General features: G+C 45.1%; 1 protein-coding gene and 1 pseudogene across 1 annotated transcript; both read left to right on the top strand.

Annotated features, from left to right (window-relative positions):
* Nucleotides 1-9169: 9169 nt before the first annotated feature.
* Nucleotides 9170-12274, top strand: LOC142255887 (uncharacterized; annotated as a pseudogene).
* Nucleotides 12275-12927: 653 nt separating this feature from the next.
* Nucleotides 12928-15568, top strand: LOC142255886 (ATP-dependent DNA helicase Pif1-like). The gene is made up of 2 exons (XM_075327332.1): nt 12928-13388; nt 14698-15568. The coding sequence occupies exons 1-2, from the start codon at nt 12928-12930 to the stop codon at nt 15566-15568; spliced, it is 1332 nt and encodes a 443-aa protein (XP_075183447.1).
* The last annotated feature ends 10083 nt before the right edge of the window (nt 15569-25651 follow it).

Genomic DNA, 25651 nt, shown 5'->3' with positions numbered 1-25651 from the left:
TGAGAATTTTTTTTACATCAAGCAGTGTACTCACACATCTGACATGTATAGCAGGGGTGTGAAGGCCGGGGATCCACTGGGATCTGCTAGATAGGGTGCCTTCACCCCCGTCTGTCTGAGGTTGCCTTCTGGGGCTTCTGTAAGACCTAAAGAAGCATTCCCATCAAAGGGTTTATTCTCTGAATATATTGCAGTCATCGTGTATCCCATGCACCCCTCTGCTGTGCGTGCTACTTGGCACCGCGCTCCATTAGCAGGAAACTTCAAGCAGATATCAGAGAATCCAAGACACCAACATTCCTTCTCTTGTTTAGAAAAATAAATATGTAAAATACACAACGTTTCAGCCAACACAGGGCCTTTCTCAAGCTAATAACAGGTATACATAACTATAGCATCGCAAACACTGCTTTATATAGAGGTGTGATTGTAGGTCACTGCCCTCAGTCCCACAGATCCGGCCTCCATTGTCATCACAAGGCCAAATACAACTAAAATCACAGCTAAAAACATATATATACAAAGAGCATCACTAGATATAAATGTCACTTATATCGCCCTCTACAAACATAGTCAAAATGATATCAGATCAGCAAAAAGAAGGGACACGTCTGTATATTTACTATTGTCACATCCCATAAGACCATCCCCGATCCCTCATCTGAGCCAATAGCGTCCCTGATTCCATCACTGTTCCCACAATGCACTAGTGACCACACAGGGAGTTGTGTGTTTGGGGAGGAGATCACTGTTTAAACATTTGCGCCAACTGCACTCATTGGTGGAGACTACTACTAATCTCCATGTGTCCCATATTTATGATCAGGGTATCCGGACGTGCCAAAACATAGTGCGGTCAGTGAAGGGACAGATCCACCATAGCATCATAGTGTCACAAGATGCTCCCTGACTTTCCATTGTTCCTGCTGTTAGTATTTATTGGTATAAGTGGCATTCCTGCTGGATTTTCATCTCTCCCCTTTTAGGACCCAGCAGGAGCTCGCCTTCCACACTGCTGATTATCACTATTCCCCTTGTGTTTAAATACCCCCATCTTCCCTGGACTTTTGTCGGTGATATTATTCAGTTCATTCAATCTCTGGTGGCAAGCAGGTGGCTTGTACTCTTCTATGGTGTTGTTGCTGTTATTTTGCTAAACGTCTACCTGAGTCATCTGTGGATAAGTAGTTCATGCACTTTCCCCGTGTGTCCTCCTTATGGCATCTATAGTGTTTATGGGGTTGACGAAGAGCTCATCCCATTCATCCTTTATTTAAGGGCCAGCACTAGGGATACCTAGGGTCAGGTATCCGGCTCGGCCCATAAGTTCAGAATCTATCTAGGGTGGTGAGGGACCAGTGGTAAGTTTGGTCAGGGGTTACCTTCTTTCCCTTCCCTAGACAAAGGATTATGGTGATGATTATGGTCACTTCATTGCTAAATCCTGTGCTCACGCACGTGCCATGTCATCAAACAGGTGCCATCTACAGTTTGGCAGTCACATGACAGCCACAGGGTGCCCAGGCTCATGACTGCCGTGTCATGAAGCCATCACCCAGCAACGCCTTCCCAAGATGCAGAATCCACATGACCACCGCATGAACAGGAGAGGCATTAATGGGACCTGCACAGAGGCTACAGGCTCTATTCACCTTTACAGTCACAGGTCCTGAAATTCCTAGTGCAGAAGGTCCTTCAGCTGCACGGCTCCTGCAGCCTCTGGTCCGGTCCAGCTTCCTCCCCTGCCCTATACCAATCACACAGACCAGTGCAGAGCAGGAGGGCAGAGGGTGGCTGTCTGTGAGCGGCCGGGCCCCCCTGCTTGCTTCAGCTCTCTGGGCCCCATACACCAGTAAGGGCAGTAATGCCCTGATGGCGGCCCGGATTACAGCCAGATACATAATTCTCTGAAATGCTATAAGGTTTTGAAGATCCGTGGACCACAGAGGAAGATGTCCGATGTTGCCCACCAGCAGCAGGTGATTGACAGGTCTACCCCCTTGTGTATAAATAGGGCGAGACACTTCATTCACCTGTATCAGAGCTGGGAAAAGCCGGCTGCGGACATCGTCTGACTAGTCACGTCTCCGGCTATGGTCCCCGGCTGGAACTTTAGACTGTACGGCCTCTGAAAAGTCGGGAGTGTTTCACAGAAATATATACCTACCCGCAATCATACGGCCAGACTGCGAGTCATGCACCCGCAGGTGCGGAGCAGGAATCACAGGACTGATCACTGGAATTGCAGCAGCTCTTCTACAGGTTTGTGGTGACTGCTCCTCGTGGGCTCGGTCACACAATACAGTAGGGATTTGCTGGTTTTTAAAGCCAATAATATTTATATGAAATACTCAGAGATACAGGGGCAGGGGCAGACAAATACAGGAAAGGGAACCTGTCACCAAGTTATAGAAACTATAACCATCACCTTTCAGCTTCATTTAACCCTTTAATGATTCTGGGTGTTTTTTGTTGTTTTTTGTTTTTTTTTTTTAATTTATTCTCCTCTTCTTCCAAGAGCCATTCTTTTTTTTTTATCTTTGCGCCTGCATAGCGCTATTGGGGCTTGGTTTTGTTTCTCGTTACACTGTTTACCAATCAAATAAATTTTTTGTTAGATTTTGATTGGACGATACCAAATATGTATTTTTTTTTTTTTGCTGGTGTGATGTGAACTTGTGGTTTGTTCCTCGTATTTTTAAACTTGTTTTTTACTTTTTACTGTATTTAGTAGTTCCCTTAGGGAACTTGAAGCTGCATCTGATCGCTCGTGGTGTACAGAGCGGTGCATCAGCATTGCAATGTATAGTGAAAATCACAGTCTCCTATGAACGCCAGTTAAATGTCGGCTTTCACAGAACAGTCATGACAGGAACAGGGGTCTTCAGCAGACCCCGGCTTTCATGGTAACCCATAGTTGCTCTGAGATCACGTCACGTCCTCTGACCTAACAATTGCCATCCTCCTGCCTTGCTTGACATGGTGGATGTCTCCTATGTCCTCCAGTCTGTGGCACCTCCGCAGCTCATATTCCCTCCAATACAGGTACTAGAGATGAACAGACTGTGGATGACAGAGGCGATGTCCACCTGGTCACTCAAGGCAGGAGAAACGGTTAATTAGGGCCACAGTGAGTGACTGCCTGACATCTGGGAAATCGGCTCAGTCTGGGCCACAGTGAGCCAATCCTGATATATATGTCTCCCTAACCTGGCCCATCCTGGTATATATGTCCTCATACTGGTATTTATGTCCTCATCCTGGTATATATTGTACATCCCCCGTCTTGGTATGTCTCCTATCCTGGTTTATATGTTCCTCATCCTGGTCCTATGCTGGTATATATGTCCCCCATCCTGGTGTATTTGACCCTCATCTTGGTGTATATGTCCTCCGATGCTGGTATCTAAGTTTCCTGTCCTGGCCTATCCTGGTATAGATGTCCTCATCCTGGAACATATATCCTCTATCTTGGTATATATCTCCTATCCTGGTATAAACAGTATGTCCTCACATCCTGGTCCCGTCCTGCTATATACATCTCCCATCATGGTATATATGCCCCCCATCCTGGGCACATGCTAGTAAATATCTCTCCTATTTTGGTATATTTGTCCTCATACTGGTATATATGTACTCATCCTGTATATACATCCCCCCATCTTGGTATATGTACCCCATCCTGGTCCTATGGTGGTATATATGTCTCCCATCCTGGTATATATGCCCCCCATCCTGGGCACATGCTGGTATATATGTCCCCCATCCTGGTAGATATGCCCCTATCCTGGTGTATTTGGCCCCCCATCTTGGTGTATATGTCCCCCTATGCTGGTATCTATGTTTCCTATCCTGGCCCATCCCGGTATATATGTCCTCATGCTGGTATATATGTACTCATCCTTGTATATACCTCCCAATCTTCTATCTAATATATAAAGATGAGTGTGTGTGTGTGTGTGTGTGTGTGCGCGTGTGTGCGTGCGTGTGTATGAATGTCTGGGATTGGCATCTGCACCGTCACAGCTACAACCACAAAATTTTGCACACTCACACATTTGGACCCCGAGAGCGTCATAGGCTATGTTGTGAGGCGAAATTTTAACCCCGCGCGTTACAATTTACCAATCAATTTTTTCCCCTATATACATAAGGGGGGAAAAAGTGAAACGAAAAGTGTTGGGGGCAAATTTACAGCTGCCAGATGTGAACAAGGGGGACTTAAAGAATGAGAGCGATGGCGCCAAAGAGTATATACCGTACAGTTGCTAAGGTGGGGCCCCGACATGGGATACTCACCACACTTGGGGATATGAGCAAACACACACTACCATGTGCTTGAACACATACAGTCATGGCCAAAAGTTTTGAGAATGCTACAAATATTAATTTATACAAAGTCTACTGCTTAAGTTTTTCTAATAGAAGATATATATGGTGTGAACACTGTCACTAAATAGGTGGTTTTTATGAGGTGCTAGTGAGGGGACCTAGGTCCAGACTATAGAATTATACTTCAAGACAGTGCACTCTCATTGGCATGAGGTAGAAGTAAAAGTAAATCAACAGATTCGTTTTTTTTTTCATGCAAAATAAGTGTATTTATTTATAACAATATAAGTGGGAGGGACTAAAGGACGTTTCGGCCCAACCTGGGCCTTCTTCATACCAAGTCACACTGGAAGAGGATAGAGAGAGAAAGTAATCACTATTTACATATAATACAAGAAAAAGCATATTTACAAGTCATATACATATATACAAAATTACATGAATAAATATGTCGTTGTGGTTGTAGGAACAAGGTCAGTAATAACATTTAGGTTGAAGAGTGGAAAAAAGACTTGACAAGGTAAGAGATGACAGCGACCTGGCGTACCTCCAATCATAGATGCGCTAGTTTCACTAGAGGAATTCTTCTTTCCTTATTTTAAAGGTAATTATAGGTGCAGAGCAAGTGAAAAATTCCACCCAGGAACAAATGATTGCAATAATCACAGCATATAAGCCCTGTAGATAAAGGGTATGGTTATAGGGGAATAGTGTTTTTACATAAGGTTAGCACTGCGGGGGAGGGGAGCAAGTTACCTTGCTTGCTTTAGCAAGTGGATTATTCATGCAGTTTGCTCTATGGGATTGAGCGATTTTAATGACTCGTGGTCCCTAGGGACATGAGAAGATTAGTGATCATTGTAACAAAATTGGTGCTTAGTATATCCACACAGCAGAGCCCCTATCAGTCATTACCTTAAATTTGCAATAGGAAACTAAGGTCACATGCGTAGAGCATTGGTTTAGGGATATGGAGGGCTTATTATCTGAAATATTACAAGGAAAGCTTTAGTAACACTGTCACATGCAGGAGGAGGGTACATTGAAAATAGCGTTTAAGGTTCAGGAAGTCATACATATTACCTGTAAGTTTTGAGGCATAGGTATAGCGGTGGGTGGTAGAATCCCCTGAAAAGTAGAAGGGGGAGGTGAAGTTATAAAATAAGAAGGAAAGGAGATCAGGGACGGGTAGGATCGTTCAGTACCTTTACGGCCGTCTTCCCACGTACTGAACGATCCTACCCGTCCCTGATCTCCTTTCCTTCTTATTTTATAACTTCACCTCCCCCTTCTACTTTTCAGGGGATTCTACCACCCACCGCTATACCTATGCCTCAAAACTTACAGGTAATATGTATGACTTCCTGAACCTTAAACGCTATTTTCAATGTACCCTCCTCCTGCATGTGACAGTGTTACTAAAGCTTTCCTTGTAATATTTCAGATAATAAGCCCTCCATATCCCTAAACCAATGCTCTACGCATGTGACCTTAGTTTCCTATTGCAAATTTAAGGTAATGACTGATAGGGGCTCTGCTGTGTGGATATACTAAGCACCAATTTTGTTACAATGATCACTAATCTTCTCATGTCCCTAGGGACCACGAGTCATTAAAATCGCTCAATCCCATAGAGCAAACTGCATGAATAATCCACTTGCTAAAGCAAGCAAGGTAACTTGCTCCCCTCCCCCGCAGTGCTAACCTTATGTAAAAACACTATTCCCCTATAACCATACCCTTTATCTACAGGGCTTATATGCTGTGATTATTGCAATCATTTGTTCCTGGGTGGAATTTTTCACTTGCTCTGCACCTATAATTACCTTTAAAATAAGGAAAGAAGAATTCCTCTAGTGAAACTAGCGCATCTATGATTGGAGGTACGCCAGGTCGCTGTCATCTCTTACCTTGTCAAGTCTTTTTTCCACTCTTCAACCTAAATGTTATTACTGACCTTGTTCCTACAACCACAACGACATATTTATTCATGTAATTTTGTATATATGTATATGACTTGTAAATATGCTTTTTCTTGTATTATATGTAAATAGTGATTACTTTCTCTCTCTATCCTCTTCCAGTGTGACTTGGTATGAAGAAGGCCCAGGTTGGGCCGAAACGTCCTTTAGTCCCTCCCACTTATATTGTTATAAATAAATACACTTATTTTGCATGAAAAAAAAACGAATCTGTTGATTTACTTTTACTTCTACCTCATGCCAATGAGAGTGCAGTGTCTTGAAGTATAAGTTTTTCTAATGGCAATTTGCACATACTCCAGAATCTCATAAAGAGTGATCAGCTTAACAGCAATTACTTGCAAAGTCAATATTGGCTAAGAAAATGAACTTTAACCCCCAAAACACATTTCAACATCATTGCATTCCTGCCTTAAAAGGAGCAGCTAACATTGTTTTAGTGATTGTTCCATTAACACAGGTGTGGGTGTTGATGAGGACAGGGCTGGCGATCAATCTCCCAACTGTCCAAGAGCAGTTTGGCGCCCAACAATGCCTTTTCCAGCATGATAGAGCACCTTGCCATAAAGCAAAGGTGATCACTAAATGGCTCATGGAACAAAACATAGAGATTTTGGGTCCATGGCCTGGAAACTCCCCAGATCTTAATCCCATTGAGAACTTGTGGGCAATCATCATGAGACGGGTGGACAAACAAAAACCAACAAATTCTGGCAAAATGCAAGCATTGCTTATGCAAGAATGGACAGCTATCAGTCAGGATTTGGTCCAGAAGTTGATTGAGAGCATGCCAGGGAGAATTGCAGAGGTCCTGAAGAAGAAGGGTCAACACTGCAAATATTGACTTGCTGCATTAACTCATTCTAACTGTCAATATAACCTTTTGGTACTCCTAATATGATTGCAATTATATTTCTGTATGTGATGTAAACATCAGACAAACGCAAATAAAAACCAGAGGGCAACAGATCATGTGAAAATATAATTTTGGTGTCATTTTCAAAACTTTTGGCCATGACTGTATACCACCCTCAGCACACATCTCACCACACATACACCAACCTTGCCACATAATCGCCCTAAAACACACACAAGTCTGGTATTATCATTCAAAAATAAAAATGTGATTAATAAGCAGCCAAACTACAAGAACAACAAATGTACCACATAGGAAATACGGCAGCTGTCAGTCACATGACCTGTCTATTTTGTGTATGTGTGAGCTAATATATACTGTCAGGGGGAGGGCTTTCTGTTGCCTGGAGATTTATCAGGCAGCCAATAGCAACCAATCACAGCTCAGCTTCTATTTTGCTACAGTTAATTAATCTGAGCTCTGATTGGTTAATATAGGCAACAAAGGACAGTCTCAGTATAACAAAGCTTGTGTGAGGTAATATAATGTCAATAAGGGTGTGTTGGCGGAAAGGCTGATGTCAGTCACATTACCTCTATGTGACAGGATATAGACACTGTCAGTTACAGACTATTTTTACCACAATAATGCCTCATAAGAAAAGTAATTCCTTGGCACGAATTTCAGCTGATGCGAAAAGAAAAGCTGCATTACGGGCCAATGAAAAATGTGAAGACCGAGAAACAAGGCTGACACACATGAGAACAGCAGCTGCTTCCTCAACAGGCAATGAACTTTCTGAGGAGAGGGAAGCAAGACTTGCAGACAAGACAACAAGAGCAGCTTCCTCAAGAGCCAATGAACTTTCTGAGGAGAGGGAAGCGAGACTTGCAGACATGAAATCAAGAGCTGCTTCCTCAAGGGCCAATGAACTTTCTGAGGAGAGGGAAGCGAGACTTGCAGACAAGAAAACAAGAGCTGCTTCCTCAAGGGCCAATGAACTTTCTGAGGAGAGGGAAGCGAGACTTGCAGATATGAAAACAAGAGCTGCTTCCTCAAGGGCCAATGAGTTATCTCAGCAGAGAGAAGGCCGACTTGCCACTAAGAGAATTGCTATTTCTTCCACCAGGGCATAGGAAATGGTTGGAGATTTGGAACATGCTGCCTTTTGTTACCAGTCAGATATAAACTATCAGGATCATCCTAAAGTTCAAATAGGAAAAATGGATGTGGTCTGCATGTACTGCAGTGCCCTGAAATGGAAAGATGAACCGCCAGGATTATGCTGTGCAAATGGCAAGATAAAACTTCCACCTCTCCTGTCACCACCAGATCCCCTAAAGTCTCTGATGACAGGTACTAGTACAATATCAAAGCATTTCTTGGACAACATTAGGAAGTACAACTCCTGCTTCCAAATGACATCATTTGGTGCAAAAAAAGAAATGTTTACAACAGGATTTATGCCGACATTTAAAGTTCAAGGACAGGTTTACCACTCAATTGGGTCACTGCTTCCATAACAAGGAGAAGAACCTCAATTTCTTCAACTCTTCTTCATGGGAAATGCAGAAGCAGAGGCTCAGCGGAGATGCTCTTTAGTTCCTAACACTCGCCTTGATACACTATTTTGCAGCAGTTCCTTCACTCCAACAATCCATATGTTCAATTTTTCAAGACTGCACTTGAATGCATGCCAAATGACAATTACAAGGTTGTCATTCGAGCTGACAAAACACCACAAGGTGAACATCAGCGACGTTTCAATGCTCCCACATTTGATGAGGTAGCCATCTTGAATGTAGGTAATGATTTTCAAAGCCGTGACATTGTGCTTGAAAAAAGGAACAATAGTTTGCAACGAGTAGCAGAAAGTCACAGGTCCTATGATGCTCTGCAATATCCAATCATCTTTTGGCAGGGACAGGATGGCTATCACTTTGGAATACCTCAGACAGATCCTACAACATGCAACCCTTGCGGAAAAAAAGTGTCTGCCATGGACTTCTATGAATATAGGATCATGACAAGATTTGCAGAGGAAAATCACATCTTGAAATGCAGACACCTCTTCCACCAATTTATTGTTGACATGTATGCAAAGATTGAGAGTGAACGTCTTTTATATATCCGACTAAATCAAAAGAAGCTAAGGGCAGAGGAATAAATTCACCTTAGAGATGCTGTTGCAAATGATGCTGATCCAAAAGAGTTGGGGAAAATGGTTATTCTTCCATCAACTGTTACTGGAAGCCCACGACACATGCATGAGTACACACAGGATGCAATGACTTATGTGAGAAAGTATGGCCGTCCAGATCTTTTCATCACATTTACTTGCAATCCTGCCTGGGAGGAAATTGGAGGGCACCTGTTGCCGGGCCAAAAAACAGTGAATCGCCATGACCTTATTGCTCGGGTTTTCAAACAGAAACTTTCAAAAATGATTAATCTCATCACAAAATCACATATTTATGGTGAGACGCAGCGCTGGATGTATTCAGTTGAATGGAAAAAAAGAGGCCTTCCTCACGCCCACATCTTGATCTGGCTGAAACAAAAAATACAGCCTACCAAAATTGACAATATCATCAGTGCCGAATTGCCAGACCCTCAGATTGACCCATTGCTGTTTGACACCATCACAAAAAACATGATCCATGGTCCGTGTGGGAGTCTCAACAAAAATTCTCCCTGTATGATTGATGGCAGGTGTTCAAAGCATTACCCACGATCCCTGGTCCAAGAAACCCAAACAGGACAAGATGGATATCCGGTCTACCGAAGAAGAAAGCCAGGGGATGGTGGTTTCACAGCAAAGCTCAAAATGCGTGTTGGATCATCACTCCAAGAGATAGAAATTGACAACAGATGGGTAGTGCCTTACAATCCTTTGCTCTCAAAAATCTTCCAGGCCCACATAAATGTCGAATCTTGCAACTCTGTGAAATCAATCAAGTATATCTGCAAATATGTCCACAAAGAAAGTGATCAAGCAGTTTTTGAACTCCAGAAAAAAGGACCTGTTATTGATGAAGTGGAGGCATTCCAGATGGGCAGGTACATAAGCAGCAATGAAGCTGTTTGGAGAATACTAGGATTCTCGACTCATGAGCACTACCCACCAGTTATGCATCTGAGTGTGCACTTGGAAAATGGACATAGAATTTACTTTACCCCAGCAAACTTGCAGCAGCAGCTCCTAACACCACCTAAGACCACTCTCTTGGCAATTTTTGAGCTATGTCAACAAGAACCTTTTGCAAAAACAATTCTCTACTGTGATTTACCAAAGTACTATGTGGCGCCCCTGACCTGGTCAGGCACCACTGAGTACTGCACCCATGCTGGGGACAGTACAATACAGGTAATCCAGAAGGCTGACCGGGGTGTGGAACACAGGCGCATAGTGATCAGGTCTCACACATGTACCCATGAGAGGACCCCTGGGGATCCCAGGAGGGGGAAAAGCCTTCACCTTCACTGGAATAGTGTGCATACCTTATCTCCCCATTGGAATAGTGGAGGGGGCCAAAAGCCTCCATCTCCTCTCAAGGGGTGTGGTAAGAGAGTCTGGTTGCTAGGTGGCGTAGGCAGACACAAAAGGGAAAAGAGAAGGAGGAGTAAACAGTCTAGAGTCTGCAGCAGAGTGTGGAGGGGTGAGGAGCAGGAAAGTGAAGCTCAGACAGGAGCAGCAGTGAAGGTCCCAGATGTGAGCCAGGCAGTGCAGAGTCCAGGGAGCTCGAGTGAGGAGCAGATTCCGTGGGCTGCTGTAGTCTGACAGCGTCCGCGCAGTGGCTACCGACGGGGGAGAACGGTCAACTAGGAGTGCTACCCGAAATCCATCTTCAGCTAGAGAGAGAGCAACAGAGTGGGAAGTAAGGAGACTGCTAGAGAGTACCAGGCCCAAACGGGCGGCAGATCCCGAAGCGGAGATAGATCCAGCTTTCTTTTGCTAAACCTGCCGGTGTGGGGCTCTCAAAGCCCACGCCACAACACCACAAAAGCCGCAGCCACGTAGCCATAGTTAGGGCCCATAGGTCACAGGAGGCAAGCAGCTGGAGTGGCCTGGTCCAGGCGACAAGCAAACGGCAAACGAAGGGGAGAGAGGCTGCAGCATCTTCCCTGGGTGACCCCCATAGGGACTCAAAGTCGGGGTTACCCCAAACCACCAAGGGCTAAGGAAGGCGAGTTAGTAGTCACCCTCACAAGTCAGCCTGAAGGACACTTGGTTCCCACTTGGTTCATCCCAGCTACGCCCGGGTCACTCACCCTGCCATCAACTGTGAGTAAAAACCCTGAAAGACATCCTGCCTGTGTTGAGTCATTCTGCGCCTTGTGGTACTACGCACCTACACAGGGCCCTGGGGCTTGCCTCACTCTCAGGAGGCTATTCCAACTAACTGCACTCACCATCAGCCCCAGGCGTCCCTCAACCTGCAGTGGCGGTCCCTACTGGCCGCAATACTGAGAGTGGCGTCACGACAAGAAGAAGATCTCCTACCTGTGACCAGATCCAGCTGAGTGGAGTCCCTGAAGGTAATGCACCGACACAACACCTGTGGGGCTTCACAACTACACTTGGAATACCTCCAGAAAAACACTGGAACGGAGGAAACGGGGGCTTGATATTGAAGGCTATCCAGGGGTGAAAGCAACCGATACTCTTGGTCGTGTCTACACTGTTCATCCATCAAATGCAGAGTGCTTCTACCTGCGCATGTTACTTCATGTTGTCAAAGGCCCTACATCATTTTCTGACCTGAAGACTGTCGAAGGACATGTGTGTGAAACATTCAGAGACGCTTGCCAAAGAAAAGGACTTCTGGAAAATGATGGACACTGGGACATGACCCTCAGTGAAGCAGCAGCCACACAAACCCCAAAGCGACTAAGACACCTCTTTGCTATTATTCTAACAACCTGTAGCATTTCAAATCCTCTTGAGATTTGGACAAAGTACAAAACTGATCTCAGTAATGACATCCTCATGCAGATTAGAAGGGAAAATCCTCAGCAACTCATCAACTTCACTGAGGAAATGTTCAATGAAACTTTAATGCTTCTTGAAGATCAGTGCATAGCAATGTTAGAAAAGCCTTAGGGGTACTTTGCACACTACGACATCGCAAGCCGATGGTAGCGATGCCGAGCGCGATAGTCCCCGCCCCCGTTGCAGCTGCGATATCTTGTAATAGCTGCTGTAGAGAACATTATCGCTACGGCAGCTTCACATGCACTCACCTGCCCTGCGACGTCGCTCTGGCCAGCGACCCGCCTCCTTCCTAAGGGGGCGGGTCGTGCGGCGTCACAGCGACGTCACACGGCAGGCGGCCAATAGAAGCAGGGGGCGTAAACATCCCGCCCACCTCCTTCCTTCCTCATTGCAGCCGGGACGCAGGTAAGGCGATGTTCCTCGCTCCTGCGGCTTCACACACAGCGATGTGTGCTGCCGCAGGAACGAGGAACAACATCATAACATCGGTCCTTGCAAAATTATGGAAATGACCGACGCTACACCGATCATACGATTTCGACGCTTTTGCGCTCGTTAATCGTAGTAAAAATGATTTACATACTCCGATGTCGAGAGTGATGCCGGATGTGCGTCACTTTCGATTTGACCCCAACGACATCGCACCTGCGATGTCGTAGTGTGCAAAGTACCTCTTACAGTTGCTTGGTTTGCCTGCTCCAATAAGAAATCCTGAAGGCATCCAAATGTGTAGGGAGATTTTCATAGAAACAAACTACAATATGGATGAACTGACAGCATTTGTGTCTCAGAACGAGCCAATATTGGTACCAGATCAAAGAGACGCCTATAACGACGTTTTAAGTTTCAGTGAAAACAACAAAGGTGGGATTGTCTTCCTTGATGCTCCAGGAGGAACAGGAAAGACATTTGTAATCAACTTGCTCCTGACAACATTTCGACAACAAAATAAGATTGCACTTGCAGTGGCATCTTCTGGAATTGCTGCTACGCTTTTAAAAGGTGGGAGGACAGCACATTCGACATTCAAACTACCACTTAACCTGTCTCACAGTGACAGCCCCATGTGTAATATTGCCAAGGGATCAGGACTGGCCAAATTGCTTCAAAAATGCAGTGCCATCATTTGGGATGAATGCACCATGTCACACAAAAAGGCTCTGAAAGCAGTGGACAGACTTCTGCAAGACCTGCGTAGCAACAAATATATCATGGGAGGAGTGTGACGCCCTGGGCAAGCCAGGGGTCACAGGTCACAACACCACATGCACCCCACATTCCCTGCAGGTACATCAGCTAACCCCAAAATCCTTGTTGCCTTCCTCCAGGGGCTGATGTTCACACCAGGGGGTGGGCCAGGTGGTTGGCTCCGCCCACCGAGGAGTACACAGCCCTGGAGGCGGGAGAACCAGGCAGATCGGTAAGGGAGTTTGAAGTGTGAGGAGTAAACAGTGAGGTGGTAGAGGAGCAAAGGAGAAAAGCTGTAGTGACAGAAAAGTGGCAGTAGTAAAGCCTGAAGTTGGTCCGGGTGTGTGCCCCGGACTGTGACAGCAATGTCAGCAGACGGAGGTGATTGTCTGTAGTGGGACTGTCTGGAGGTTGCTGGAAGGACCGCGGACGGGTGGTGACCCGGCGGTACTGGAGCAGTATACGAAGGACAGTCAGCACCAGGGCAGGGGCTTTTCGGATCCCGGCAAGGCTAGGAGTCGCCATAATTTGCCAAATCCGTCAGTGAAGGGGACGTCTGTCTCCTAACAACCAAGTCCCGATTGAAGGCAACAGTCCGACCATTGAGGGGAGACACCGCCACCGCCAAGGCACCAGTTTCCCAGGGCCAGCGCCTGCGGGCAAGCGAGGGGCTCCTTCGGCCCAGATTGAAGCCGGGGAGCGGGTAACCGGTGGGGACCCATCGCTACCAAAGAGACATTCCATAGGTGCAGGGAAGAGACCGTCACCGCTAACTGCAGGGAACCGCAGCACCGTGAACCGTCCGAGGGACCCGTCCAACCAGCCGTTTGTTTACCACGAACTGTGTCGTGTTTACTGGCTGAGTGAGTACCTCCGTGCCGTGCGGCACAGCGCTGCCCCTGCGCCCATGCACCTCCACAGGCCCCATACCCGCCTGTCCGCCATTCCAATCCCATCACCGGGCCCCGGGAGCATCACAACCCCTACCCACGGAGGGGCACATCAACAACTGGCTGCTCCATACCATCACTCCCGGGCTCCCCATACAGAGCAGCGGTGGTGTTAACAAATCACCACAACCGTGGGTGGCGTCACGGACAATAAACAATCCCAATCACCCAAGCCCCTTTTCACTCACGGGCGAGGAGCGGCGCTCGAGTCCCCGGGATCCAGCCCATCGCTCGAGCCACCGAGCAGCGGCAGGCCGCAGCAGCCGCGGCAGCCGGACCCGAGCAGCAGGGGGAGCGTGGCGTCCCCTCCTCTGCCCGCGACAGGAGTAGTTGTTGTTTTGGGAGGTGACTTTCGCCAAACATTACCTGTTATTCCAAGATCAACCCCTGCAGACGAACTCAATGCCTGTCTCAAAGCATCATACCTTTGGAGAAAAGTAAAGAAAATGTCACTGAACACAAACATGAGGGTCTACTTTCTGCTGGACAGTTTTCGAGCCAGCTGTTGACTATTGGAGATGGCAAAGCACCCGTAAACTCAACCACTGGACAGATCACCTTCCCAAGCAACTTTTGTTGCATTGTGACTTCCATTGAGGAGTTGAAAGCAAAGGTTTTTGCAAACATCCAACTCCACTTCAAAAATTCTGGCTGGCTGTGTGAAAGAGCTATTCTAGATCCCAAAAATGACAGCGTCAACAAGATCAATCTTCAAATTCTAAATCTCCTTCCAGGTGTGTGCACAACCTACAAGTCAGTGGATACAGTAATAGACCCTGCTCAAGCATTATTTTATCCAACTGAGTTCCTCAATTCCTTGGAGCCACAAGGATGTCCTCCTCACAACCTCTTTCTAAAACCTGGAGCATCTATTCTGCTATTGAGAAATTTGGATCCGCCAAAGCTGTGTAATGGAACAAGACTCTTGATTAAGAACCTGTTTCCACATGTAATTGAGGCAACCATTTTGACAGGATGGGCCACAGGAGAAGATGTTTTCATTCCAACAATTCCTCTTATTCCATCTCATTTGCCTTTTGATTTTAAACGCCTCCAGTTTCCTGTTCGACTGGCATTTGCTATGTCCATCAACAAGGCTCAGGGACAGTCTTTGAAAGTAGTTGGAATTGATTTACAATCTCCATGCTTTTCTCATGGTCAACTTTATGTGGCCTGTTCAAGAGTTGGAACAGCCAAAAATCTGTTCGTCTTTGCACCTGAAGGAAGAACTAAGATTGTCATCTATCAAAAGGCTCTCGAATGAGGAGTAGAAGATTACTTCACATTACTTGGCCAATTTAGTTAAACTTGTGTGGAATATCTGTGGTGTTGAAATATATGTTGTGAAATGCTTCTATTAGCTTAGTTTTTGCCTTTTAATAATTACATTTCTATCAATTTGAAGCGAAGCCGGGTAGTACAGCTAGTATATATATATATATATCTATATATATCTATATATATATATATATATATATATATATATATATATCTCCTATCCTGGTATATTCTGGGCCCATCCTGGTACATAGGTTCCGCATCCTGGTCTGATCTGGTATATATGATGTACAACACGACAACAATCCAAAACACAAGGCCAAGTCGACCTGTCATTGGGTACAGCAGAACAAACTGAAGGTTCTGGAGTGGCCATCTCAGTCTCCTGACCTCAATATCATTGAGCCACTCTGGGGAGAACTCAAGCGCGCAGTTCATGCAAGAAAGCCCAGGAATTTACAGGAACTGGAGGCTTTATGCTAAGAAAAATGGGCAGCTTTACCATCTGAGAAAATAAAGAACCTCATTCACAACTACCACAAAAGACTTCAAGCTGTCATTGATGATACAGGGGGCAATACACGGTATTAAGAACTGGGGGATGTGAATTTTTGATCAGGGTCATTTGGATGTTTTTGGTTGTCATTATGATTTAAAAAGAGAAAACACAGTACATTGACAATAAATGGCTTCACCCAACCACTAACCATGAGTGGGAAAAAAAATATGTTATCCTTCATATTCTCTGAAAAAAGGCCAAGAAAGCAAAAAATCTGCCAGGGTATGTAACCTTTTGAGCACAACTGTATGTCCCTACATCCTGGCCTGGTATATACAGTAGTTCTCCAATCATGGTATATAAGCTCCCCATCCTGGGCACTTTAGTATATATCGCCCCCATTCTGGTATATATGGTCTCACATCCTGGTGTATTTGGCCCCCATCTTGGTGTATATGTTCCCCCGTGTATCTATGTTTGCTATCCTGGTATATATCTTCCGCATCCTGGTCAGATCTGGTATATATGTCCCCATCCTGGTATTTATGTATCCTATCCTGGTATATATGTGTTGCACACGGACAAGGGGATGTCTGGCGCATGGCGCAGCACAGAGGTTACAACGAGATGGAAAGGGGGTAGATAGGCCCTTACAGTTTGTAGAGGGGAGACGTGTCACACCTGACACTAACCTGTGTCTCCACCCTAAGCTCAGTAATGTCTCTAAGCTGGTCCTTCCTCCCGCCACCGTCATGTGCCTAGTCCTTTACTGTCCCTTCACTTACCCTGAATAGTGATAAGGCCGGTGAGTGCCCTTAAATCTGCACACAAAACTCAATGTAACTAAAAGAGAAGTTGCCATGTTGTGGATTTCAACCACGCACCGCAGGTCAGTTTACACTAAAGAAAAAAATCCCAGAGGGTGTGAGATTTCTATAACTCCCAGACACTTTTGCTGGAACTGTGAACGCTGCATTTTCCATGTTTAGCATCAAGAACTCACTAAGAACTCATCATGGGCACACAGCCGTATAATCCGCATGGGACAGCGCTGCAATCGTCTCATATAACCAATTAATGGGACGCAGGCATGATACCAGTCAGGTATTGGATGGTTGTCCCTGTATATGTCTTATTCCGGTGTACGGCAGCATTTCTCTACAATTTATACAACGTTTAAGTATTAAAGTGTGTCCGGGCACCGCTCTGTATCTGGAGGAATTTGTACCTTTCCTAATTTACAAAATCAGTGCCCATTAGTGCTTTTTTGATCAAAAATCGTGTTTACTAAGTCCCCTATGTTCATTTCTATGCACTATGCTTTTATGTAGTTACAGCAGGGAATATGTTCATATTAATCTTATTTTGGGTTTTCTTTGTCTCATGGCCAGTGTGAACATGCGCTTATAACATGCATGTGTATTAACTTACGCTCCGGCTCATTTTTCTTTTGTTTTTTCTCTAGTGTCTTGTACTCAGTACAAATAGACTGTGGCCTCTTTTTCAAATGAGCCGAGCAATTCATCCATTGCATCCCATGGCTGTGTGCCTATAGTCGGGACCCAGCCATTCTCTGCCCTTATTCAGATTGATGTCTGTTGACACATGGTGAGGTTTTAATATTAGAGTGTAGGTACCATCCCGATTTGGGTACACCTTGACGCGGTGGGATGGCTTTACGCTTTTTTGATCAAAATTAGTGTTTACTAAGTCCCCTATGTTTATTTATATGCACTATGCTTTTATTTAGTTGCAGCAGGGTATATATATTATTCTTTTTTGGGTTTTCTTTATCTAGTAGCATGAATAAAGAGATATTTAGAAAATGTATTGATAAAGATCTTTTATAATATGCTAATGAGTACAGATGAGCAACCCCCCGCAGTTTGGTTTGCCGAACCGAACCGAGCATGAAGTGCGCTTGCGAAACTTTATCGAACCGAACCTGAACCAAACTTCGAAAATTTATTGAACCGCATTCGATTCAATGGGAGACCAAAAAATAAAGAACAGAAAACACATTTAGGGGAGTTGAAAGGCTTCCAAAACAGCAAAAATACGTTTTACAGTGCAGCACCACTGTTTTGGCCTAGCCATTAGCTTCCTAGGCTATAGACAGAAGAAATATAAAGGTGGATGAGAGACAGGTGTATGGCTGCTGCTCCCATACCCCGGCCAATACAGACAAGACACAACTTGGAGACCTAGGTAGTAGTCTGGACATTCATTATCCTTCCAGGGACACAGCAATACAATCACATTAATTGCTCCCCTCCCCATAGGGCTTTAAAACACTAGGGAGTCACGGTCCATGCGACACAGGTTGTGGGTCTTTTTGTTTTAATGAAGACATGCGTTAGTGGCCCAGTAGCAGGCATAGGCCCATCTTTCCAAGAACAGTGGCAGTAACCTCTGCCCAACATTTGGAGACACATATTTTAGTCACCGATGGTATTGCACTGCTGTTTTGGAAGGCAATTGCCCCCACCCCATAGGGAATTTACCCCTTCCTTTAGGGCTTTAAAACACCCGGGAGTTACGGCCCATGGAAAGGCTGTGGGCCGGCATTTTAATTTCAAAAGTGATGATATACGACCGGATCTTCTGCAGCACTGCATCTAGCACATAATCCTGCTCTAGAAATTGCTGTACAACCAGGTTGATCCATGCAGGGCACATGTGATGTTGCCCAGACGTTGCATCACTCGGCCGTAGTGCCACCATTAGGTTGTCAGCCTGATCGCACTTGGTCTTCCATAGCTCCAGGTTCAGTGCAGCCAGACATTTATCCAACTCGCTCACCAAAGTACCGAGAGAGGAGCAGCTGCATATTCCTGATGACATATTCATTCTATAGCAAATGTGGAAAGAGAACAGCCGGCTATGGAAGAAGAACCCTGGCAGTGACCTCTCCACAACATGAGGAGACACATTTTCTAGTCTCTTCCTTTAAAAACAATAGTCCAGTGCCATCAATTGCCCCCTCCCCAAAGGGCTTTCACACAGCAGGGAGTCACAGTCCACCAAACACATTGGCTGTGGGCCTTTCATTGTATTTTTTGGTTAAAAGTGTAATGCGGGATGGTGGAACCAGACCCGCTGCCCGCTAGCAAGTGCAATGTGACGGTCGCACTTGGCGCTAGCTGTCGCACTGCAGCACACCCTTAAGGGCCGGGGATATCCTTCACCCGCCTGCCGGTCCTGGCGAGGGGGAACTTTAAAAAAACACCAAAAAGGAGCCAAGACAAATGATATGTGCACACACAGAATGTGGTGAGCCTTCCTCATAAAGATTGCTGCAGCCAAGGTGCAAGATGCTGATGTCACAGCCACTCAATCTCCACACTAGAGGGGAGGGGCGGCTGCTTAGCATAAGACATGCACACTAATAAGGCTTGCACTGGGAGCCCATCATATAATGAGTGAAATGCACAGTGTCTGAACTGTGACCTATAAATGACGCCAGAAACCCAGGTCAGGCGGGCAAAACAGCACTATATAGGTGCATCTCGCACGGATACACGAGACGCACAGTGTCTGAATTAAGGCCTATAAATGACGAACAACACCAGGTCCAGGCGGGTCAGTTAGCACTATATGAGTACATAACACATGACAGGCTCACCATTTAACCACCTGAATTCAAAAGGTCCAAACACCGGATACGATGTGTGCTGCCGCAGGAACGAGGAACAACTTCGTTACTGCTGCAGTAACGATATTTGAGAATGGACCCCCATGTCGCCGATGAGGGATTTTGCACGTTTTTGCGACGATGCAAAATTGCTCATAGGTGTCACACGCAATGGCATCGCTACAGCGGCCGGATGTACGTCACAAAATCCGTGACCCCAACGACATCGCTGTAGCGATCTCGTAGCGTGTAAAGCCCGCTTAAGGTATCTCAGCCACATAGCGGCAATAGCATTTAATCTGTGGCACTGTATATGGGAACTGGTTCATTGCATTTAAGATACTGGGAGGTATTGTTATGTTATAATGATCTAATTACCCTATGATCGTATGTACCATGATTACACGTGGGATTCTGCATTAATATGGCTGCGGTGTGTTGGCATTTAACCTTTACTGGTATACACAGGGACCCTTTATTCGGAACGTTCTGCGATTATGCGGGGTTATTCAGGATGACAGCTGATTTGTATTCGTGTTTTTTTAAATGATTTTAAATGTCTGTCTGTTTGCCACTTGTTATATGAATAAAATCTATACATGTTTTTGCACAACATAGATCCATGTCAGGTATTATTTATTCACTATAATATGAGAGCATGGTGCCTTTTATGTACTTTTTTCTTTAAGAGTGTTGGTTATTTGGCACATAGCTTTTTCCAGGAATATAGGTGGTCCCAAGCCTTCTTTGGTGGTCACTCTGAGGCAACGTCCATTCCCCACCCTCTGTCCACAGAACATCAGAAGGAGAGGAGGGGAGTGGAATGGAGGGAACCTCCCACCATCTGGCGTCCCGTATCTGCTGGAAACAGCTTACACCAGGGGACCCAGCGTTTTGGGGTCCCTGAGTGACACCACTGCTGGGAGCAGCAGCGTCCCACCTCTCAGCGACCCCCAGGGCACGACGTGTGCATAGATGCAAGGTGCGTCCCCCGACAGTAACACCCCGCCCCTCGTGGCCAACGAAGGATGACGGATGTCCCAACAGGGACCCAGAGCACACATAGTAGCGCGATGGACCCGCTCAGGTGCAGAACCACCAGACCTGACAAGAAGTCCAGCCATGCATAAGTGGGCCTGTGGCAGTCTGAACCCTGGCAGTGACCTCTCCACAACATTAGGAGACCCATTTTCTAGTCTCTGCCTTTATAAACAACAGTCCAGTACCATCAATTGCTTCCCCTCCATAGGGTCCATAGGGAATTGCCCCCTCCCCATAGGGCTTTCACACAGCAGGAGTTACAGTCCACCAAACACATAGGCTGTGGGCCTTTTTTGTATTATATTTTATTTTTTTTTAAACCCAGACATTATGCATTAGTGGGCCTGTGTCGGGCTTGAACTATTCAAGTACAAGGAGAAACTATTATAAAGACCAAAGAAAAAAACTCCTAAAGATAATATTAATTTAATTATTAAAAGACAGTAATAAAATTAAGTAGGTTTATTGATAGCCCCTATACTTCAGACAAAGTCACGTGAGGTGAGTGCAAAAAGAGGGCAAACAACTGGTGAAGGGATAGAGGGAAATAAATATCAGCCGACACACACATTACCAGATTGCTATAAGGCAGTAGCAGGGGATGGGCGAGCAGGGACCGAGCTGTTTCCTCCCTCTTACCTACCTACCAGCGGAGGTGCACCATACTGATTTGGATATTTAGATAGTTCACTGGCAAATTTTGAGCAGGCATTAATAAGTACCAATAACAATGTGGGTCACTGGGTAATTTAGAGCAGGCACTGTCACAGCCGTGTATACAACCTATACCGGCTGTAAAGGATAACACACAGGAAGGTGGAAGGAATGCCTTATAGCTAGGGAATGGGGGAAGTGGTGACCCCTGACTATGACCTGCAGCTCACCCTCACAGTCCTAACAGACCCTATACAGGTTCTGCACGTGTCGCCGAGCTGGAAAACCTGTGGCCCTATTTCACCTTAGCAAATGGGCCCTAAGTAAGGATGGAGGGTATAAGCTCTTTGTCAACAGCACTATCACTAAAGGAGGACACAAGGGAACAATACAGGGGAAACACAACAGCAATCACCAGATCCCTGGTAGATAGCAAAGACAAACATTTATCTGAGCTGCAGCAACCACAGGAGTCTGGAGCAACAGAACAACATGGCTGCTCCACAGCTCAGTCAGGAACAAACTATAAACCACATCCAAGTATCCCTAATGTGAGGTTTATAAAGGGAGTCAGAGGCTGGCAACAGAGAAGAAAAATGGACAGATTCCCAGGGTCCTAGAGTCTGCAGCTGCAGAAACGGGGATGTTATGATCCGGAACCATGGAAGACCACCACAAATCATTGGCAAAAGGTGACAAGAGCATTGGCAACTAATCTGGCCGCCATCCCCTTACTAACCATCACAACTAGAAGTAGCCGAGGGGTGAACTAACATCCTGTGCACCGCGAACCCAGCCGGAGAACTAACTATCCTAAAGGTAGGAAAGATGAATAACTCTCTGCCTCAGAAAATAGACAAGAATAGCTAGCCCCCCACATTCAAAGACTGCGGTGATATAGGAAAAACACAATACACAGGTAGATGACAGGATTAGCAAAAGGTGAGGCCCCCGCTGACTAAAATAGGAAAGAACAGGAAAGGGACTGATGGTGGCCAGAGAAAAACCCTGCAAAATACCAACTTCCTGAAAGTACACAAAGGCCCTCAGATCGCACGATCTGAACTTCGCCCTATACCAGGTGCGCTTGTCATACCAATGAACAGAAAACAAGAATCATAACAAATTCAACAAGCCACAAACACATGGACCCAAAGGAGCTTTACTCCACACAGGACTGCAGGGAGTTCCCCAACAAGCCACTGAGGGGGAAAATCCCTGCAAGCAAATAAGCTGCAAGCAACCACAGCAAATGACAAACCCAGATAAGAGCAAAAGAACCAGACAATAAATAAAGAGCAAGCACTTATCTGGAGCAGATGTGGTGTAGAGCAGGATGAAGCAGGCTGGAGATACAAAGAACAACTGACATCCGGCAACAGCCTGCAATCAGACCAGGATTTAAATAAGCAGAGAGTTAGCAAAGGAAACGCCCATTGCACAACACACCTGGTCCAAGTCCAAACCATTCCTGGCCACCAGAGGGAGCCTCCCAGCAGCAAAAACATAACTAACATTCACAACACGGGGAACTCTTAGATAACAACACGTGCTGCTAATCTATGGCCACTCGCTGCCACAGGATTGTCAGCCGACCTTGACAGATCCGTGACAGGCACTAATAAGTAATAATACCTAGAAATTTGGTTCACTTGTTAAATTTGAGCAGGCACTAAGTAGCAATCCCTATTTATATCATGAAATGCCGATTTGTGGCACATACCTTTCCCTACACTGCTCGTCCTTATTCTACACTATCACTCTCCTATCTATCTCAACTATCTATCATTAAACACCTACCTATGATAACTGTTTAGCAGCGGTGGCAGCACCTTCCCTAATCTTTAACATTCACAAAATGGCGCCGACACCGCATGTCAATATGTTATATGCAGATGGACATGTGACTTAGGCAGTCAATGACACAAGCCCTTGAGTCTGAACCTTGTGGATGTTTTCTGCGTCGCAATTGGCTGCAGGAACATCAACAAATAGAGTTAGGAAACATAAAAGGCAATGCCCCTCTGGCTACTCCCGATTCCCCACCTCCTCCACTCATTACACATACACCACCGTTCATCATACAGCACCACAATCCTATCCAAAAACATAACATGTTATTAGAAAAGCATTTGTGGAAAACGTAATCAGTTATCGAACAAAACTGAACATTGCCAAATTTTGGGGAAAGTGCTTGTGTTACCGACCCAGAGCCGAACAGGCTAAGCCTCATACTGAATTAGAAATTGGAGAACACGACAAGAACAGGGAGTGGGCCTAAAGGGGTTAATAAATAGTCCAGGGTCAGATGTCAAAATCAAAACATTAACACAAACAGGAGCAAAAAGCACAACTGAAGAACCAGTAAGTATGACTGGCAAAATTCTGGGAGAGCATGCTCAGTAATGAAACAGAGCAATTACCAGGAACAAGGAGCATCTGAGCAAGCACCTCCCATAACCAGCAAGGAAAGCTTGTGCAGGAAAACAACCTGTCAGCAAATACTGAAGAAACACCGCAAAGCATTACACATGCAAAATGTTGTGCACAAAGGAGACATATAACTGCCAGCTCCATGGTTGAGCTGGGTGTGTTGAGTCATTTGTACTGGACTTTCCTCTCCTTTTGGGACTAACTGTTTGAACTCAGTTCACTCATGGTGAGGTCTCTGAGTTCAATTAGGTTACTTGAGGTCAGTTTAGCTACAGTCAAAGGGGAAATACCGTAGGAACTTCACAAGTCAGGTCATTGTCTGTGCCCACGCATTGTGACTTCAGTATGTAGCAGAGCCGAGATCGTCGTTGGACCTCATGCGGATTACATTGGAGCTGGGTGTTGGGGGTTAATAAATTTGAGAATGAGGGTTTTTGTATTCTATTTCAAATAAAGGATTTTTCGGTGTTTTTGGCATTTCTTTTCACTTACAGTATTAGTAATGGGCGATCTTATAGATGCCTCCCCTTACTAATCTAGGGCTTAGTGGCAACTGTGAGCTGTTATTAATCCCTTATATTACCCTAATTGCAATCACACTAAGGCAATCAGGATGAGCCAGGCTAAGTTTTACATTGTTGCATCTAATGGATGCGACACTTCTAGGCAGCTGCAGGCTGCTATTTTTAAGCTGGGGAGCCAATAACAATGGGCCCACTAAGCCTGAGAATGTGCTGCATGCTGCTTCTTTCTGGACTATCAAACGTGTGGAAAAATGGCTAACAGGCCTGCCTAGCGTGTGGAACCTTTATTATCTATCTGAACAATCGCTCATTGAGCTTTTTCGCTGCATGGGTGTATCAAAGGCATTTGGGATCCATAATGAAATTTGGCATGCCCATGGATCCAATGAATAAATCCTCCTGATGAACCCCTTGTTTTGATTTTACAAGGTGGGAGGAATGCGTCGAGGTGAAGGTTGTCTTGATGTTTGCACATTGCCAACTGAACACAGTATATATATATATGGTCAAAATGAGGGTGATTGGAGTTGGACGTTTTTAATCTTTATCCAACCAAATTCCTTGAAGACCCATGGAGCCCCCATTGAGACGGTGAAGGATTGTGAAGTGGATGAACATTTAATCCATTCATTATGAATTTGGACACTAATTACTGGTACTCCTAATTGGTTATCTAAGTAGGCTCCTTTTTACTGGTGTTTTTTGTCAATTGCTCTATCTTTTGAGGGTCAGGAAAAGGGCAATTTGTATATAAACCTGCTAATGACCTTCAATGGACCCCTATAAATGATATTATGGAGGTAGAACATCTGAAAGAGGCTGGATCCAGATATCTTTGCTATAAGTTCCTGCATTGTGTGATGGCCACACCAATGTGAATATTGGCTAATGGTTACTAATACCAAGATATAAAAATTTGGGAAGGCAGACTCTCTTGTTTTTTATAAAAAAAAAAAGTTTGTGTATCTGATATCACTAATATGTACATATCTAGACTATGCAAGCTTTGTGGCATTAGGTATTATTAATGTACATGTATAAATGTAATGAATTTATGCAGGGTCTCTATATATTTGTAAATTTACAATGGGGTCTCAAAACATTGATTGACTTATATTCTCTCTACTATCCCCTTTTTCAGATCTTTCCTTTTCCCTATTGTAATAACATTGAATGAGGTTACTGGGGATAAGGAAAGAGAAAAACAGAGAATTGGGTTTGAGTTATTTTGTCAATAGAACAATATTTGCTATATTTGGGACCGTTGAGGTATCTATACTGTTT

This window comes from Anomaloglossus baeobatrachus, chromosome 11 (assembly GCF_048569485.1).
Source record: "Anomaloglossus baeobatrachus isolate aAnoBae1 chromosome 11, aAnoBae1.hap1, whole genome shotgun sequence".
Taxonomy (NCBI): domain Eukaryota; kingdom Metazoa; phylum Chordata; class Amphibia; order Anura; family Aromobatidae; genus Anomaloglossus; species Anomaloglossus baeobatrachus.
The sequence above is the reverse complement of the archived record's forward strand: the minus strand, read 5'-3'. Positions and strand labels throughout refer to the sequence as shown.

What these genes read in the sequence shown, in the direction of transcription:
- LOC142255886 (XM_075327332.1), top strand. Translation starts at nt 12,928, where the DNA reads ATGGATGAACTGACAGCATTTGTGTCTCAGAACGAGCCAATATTGGTA. An exon ending in AAATATATCATGGGAGGAGT is followed by an intron (nt 13,389 to 14,697) that starts GTGACGCCCTGG and finishes CAACCCCTGCAG; the next exon opens with ACGAACTCAATGCCTGTCTC.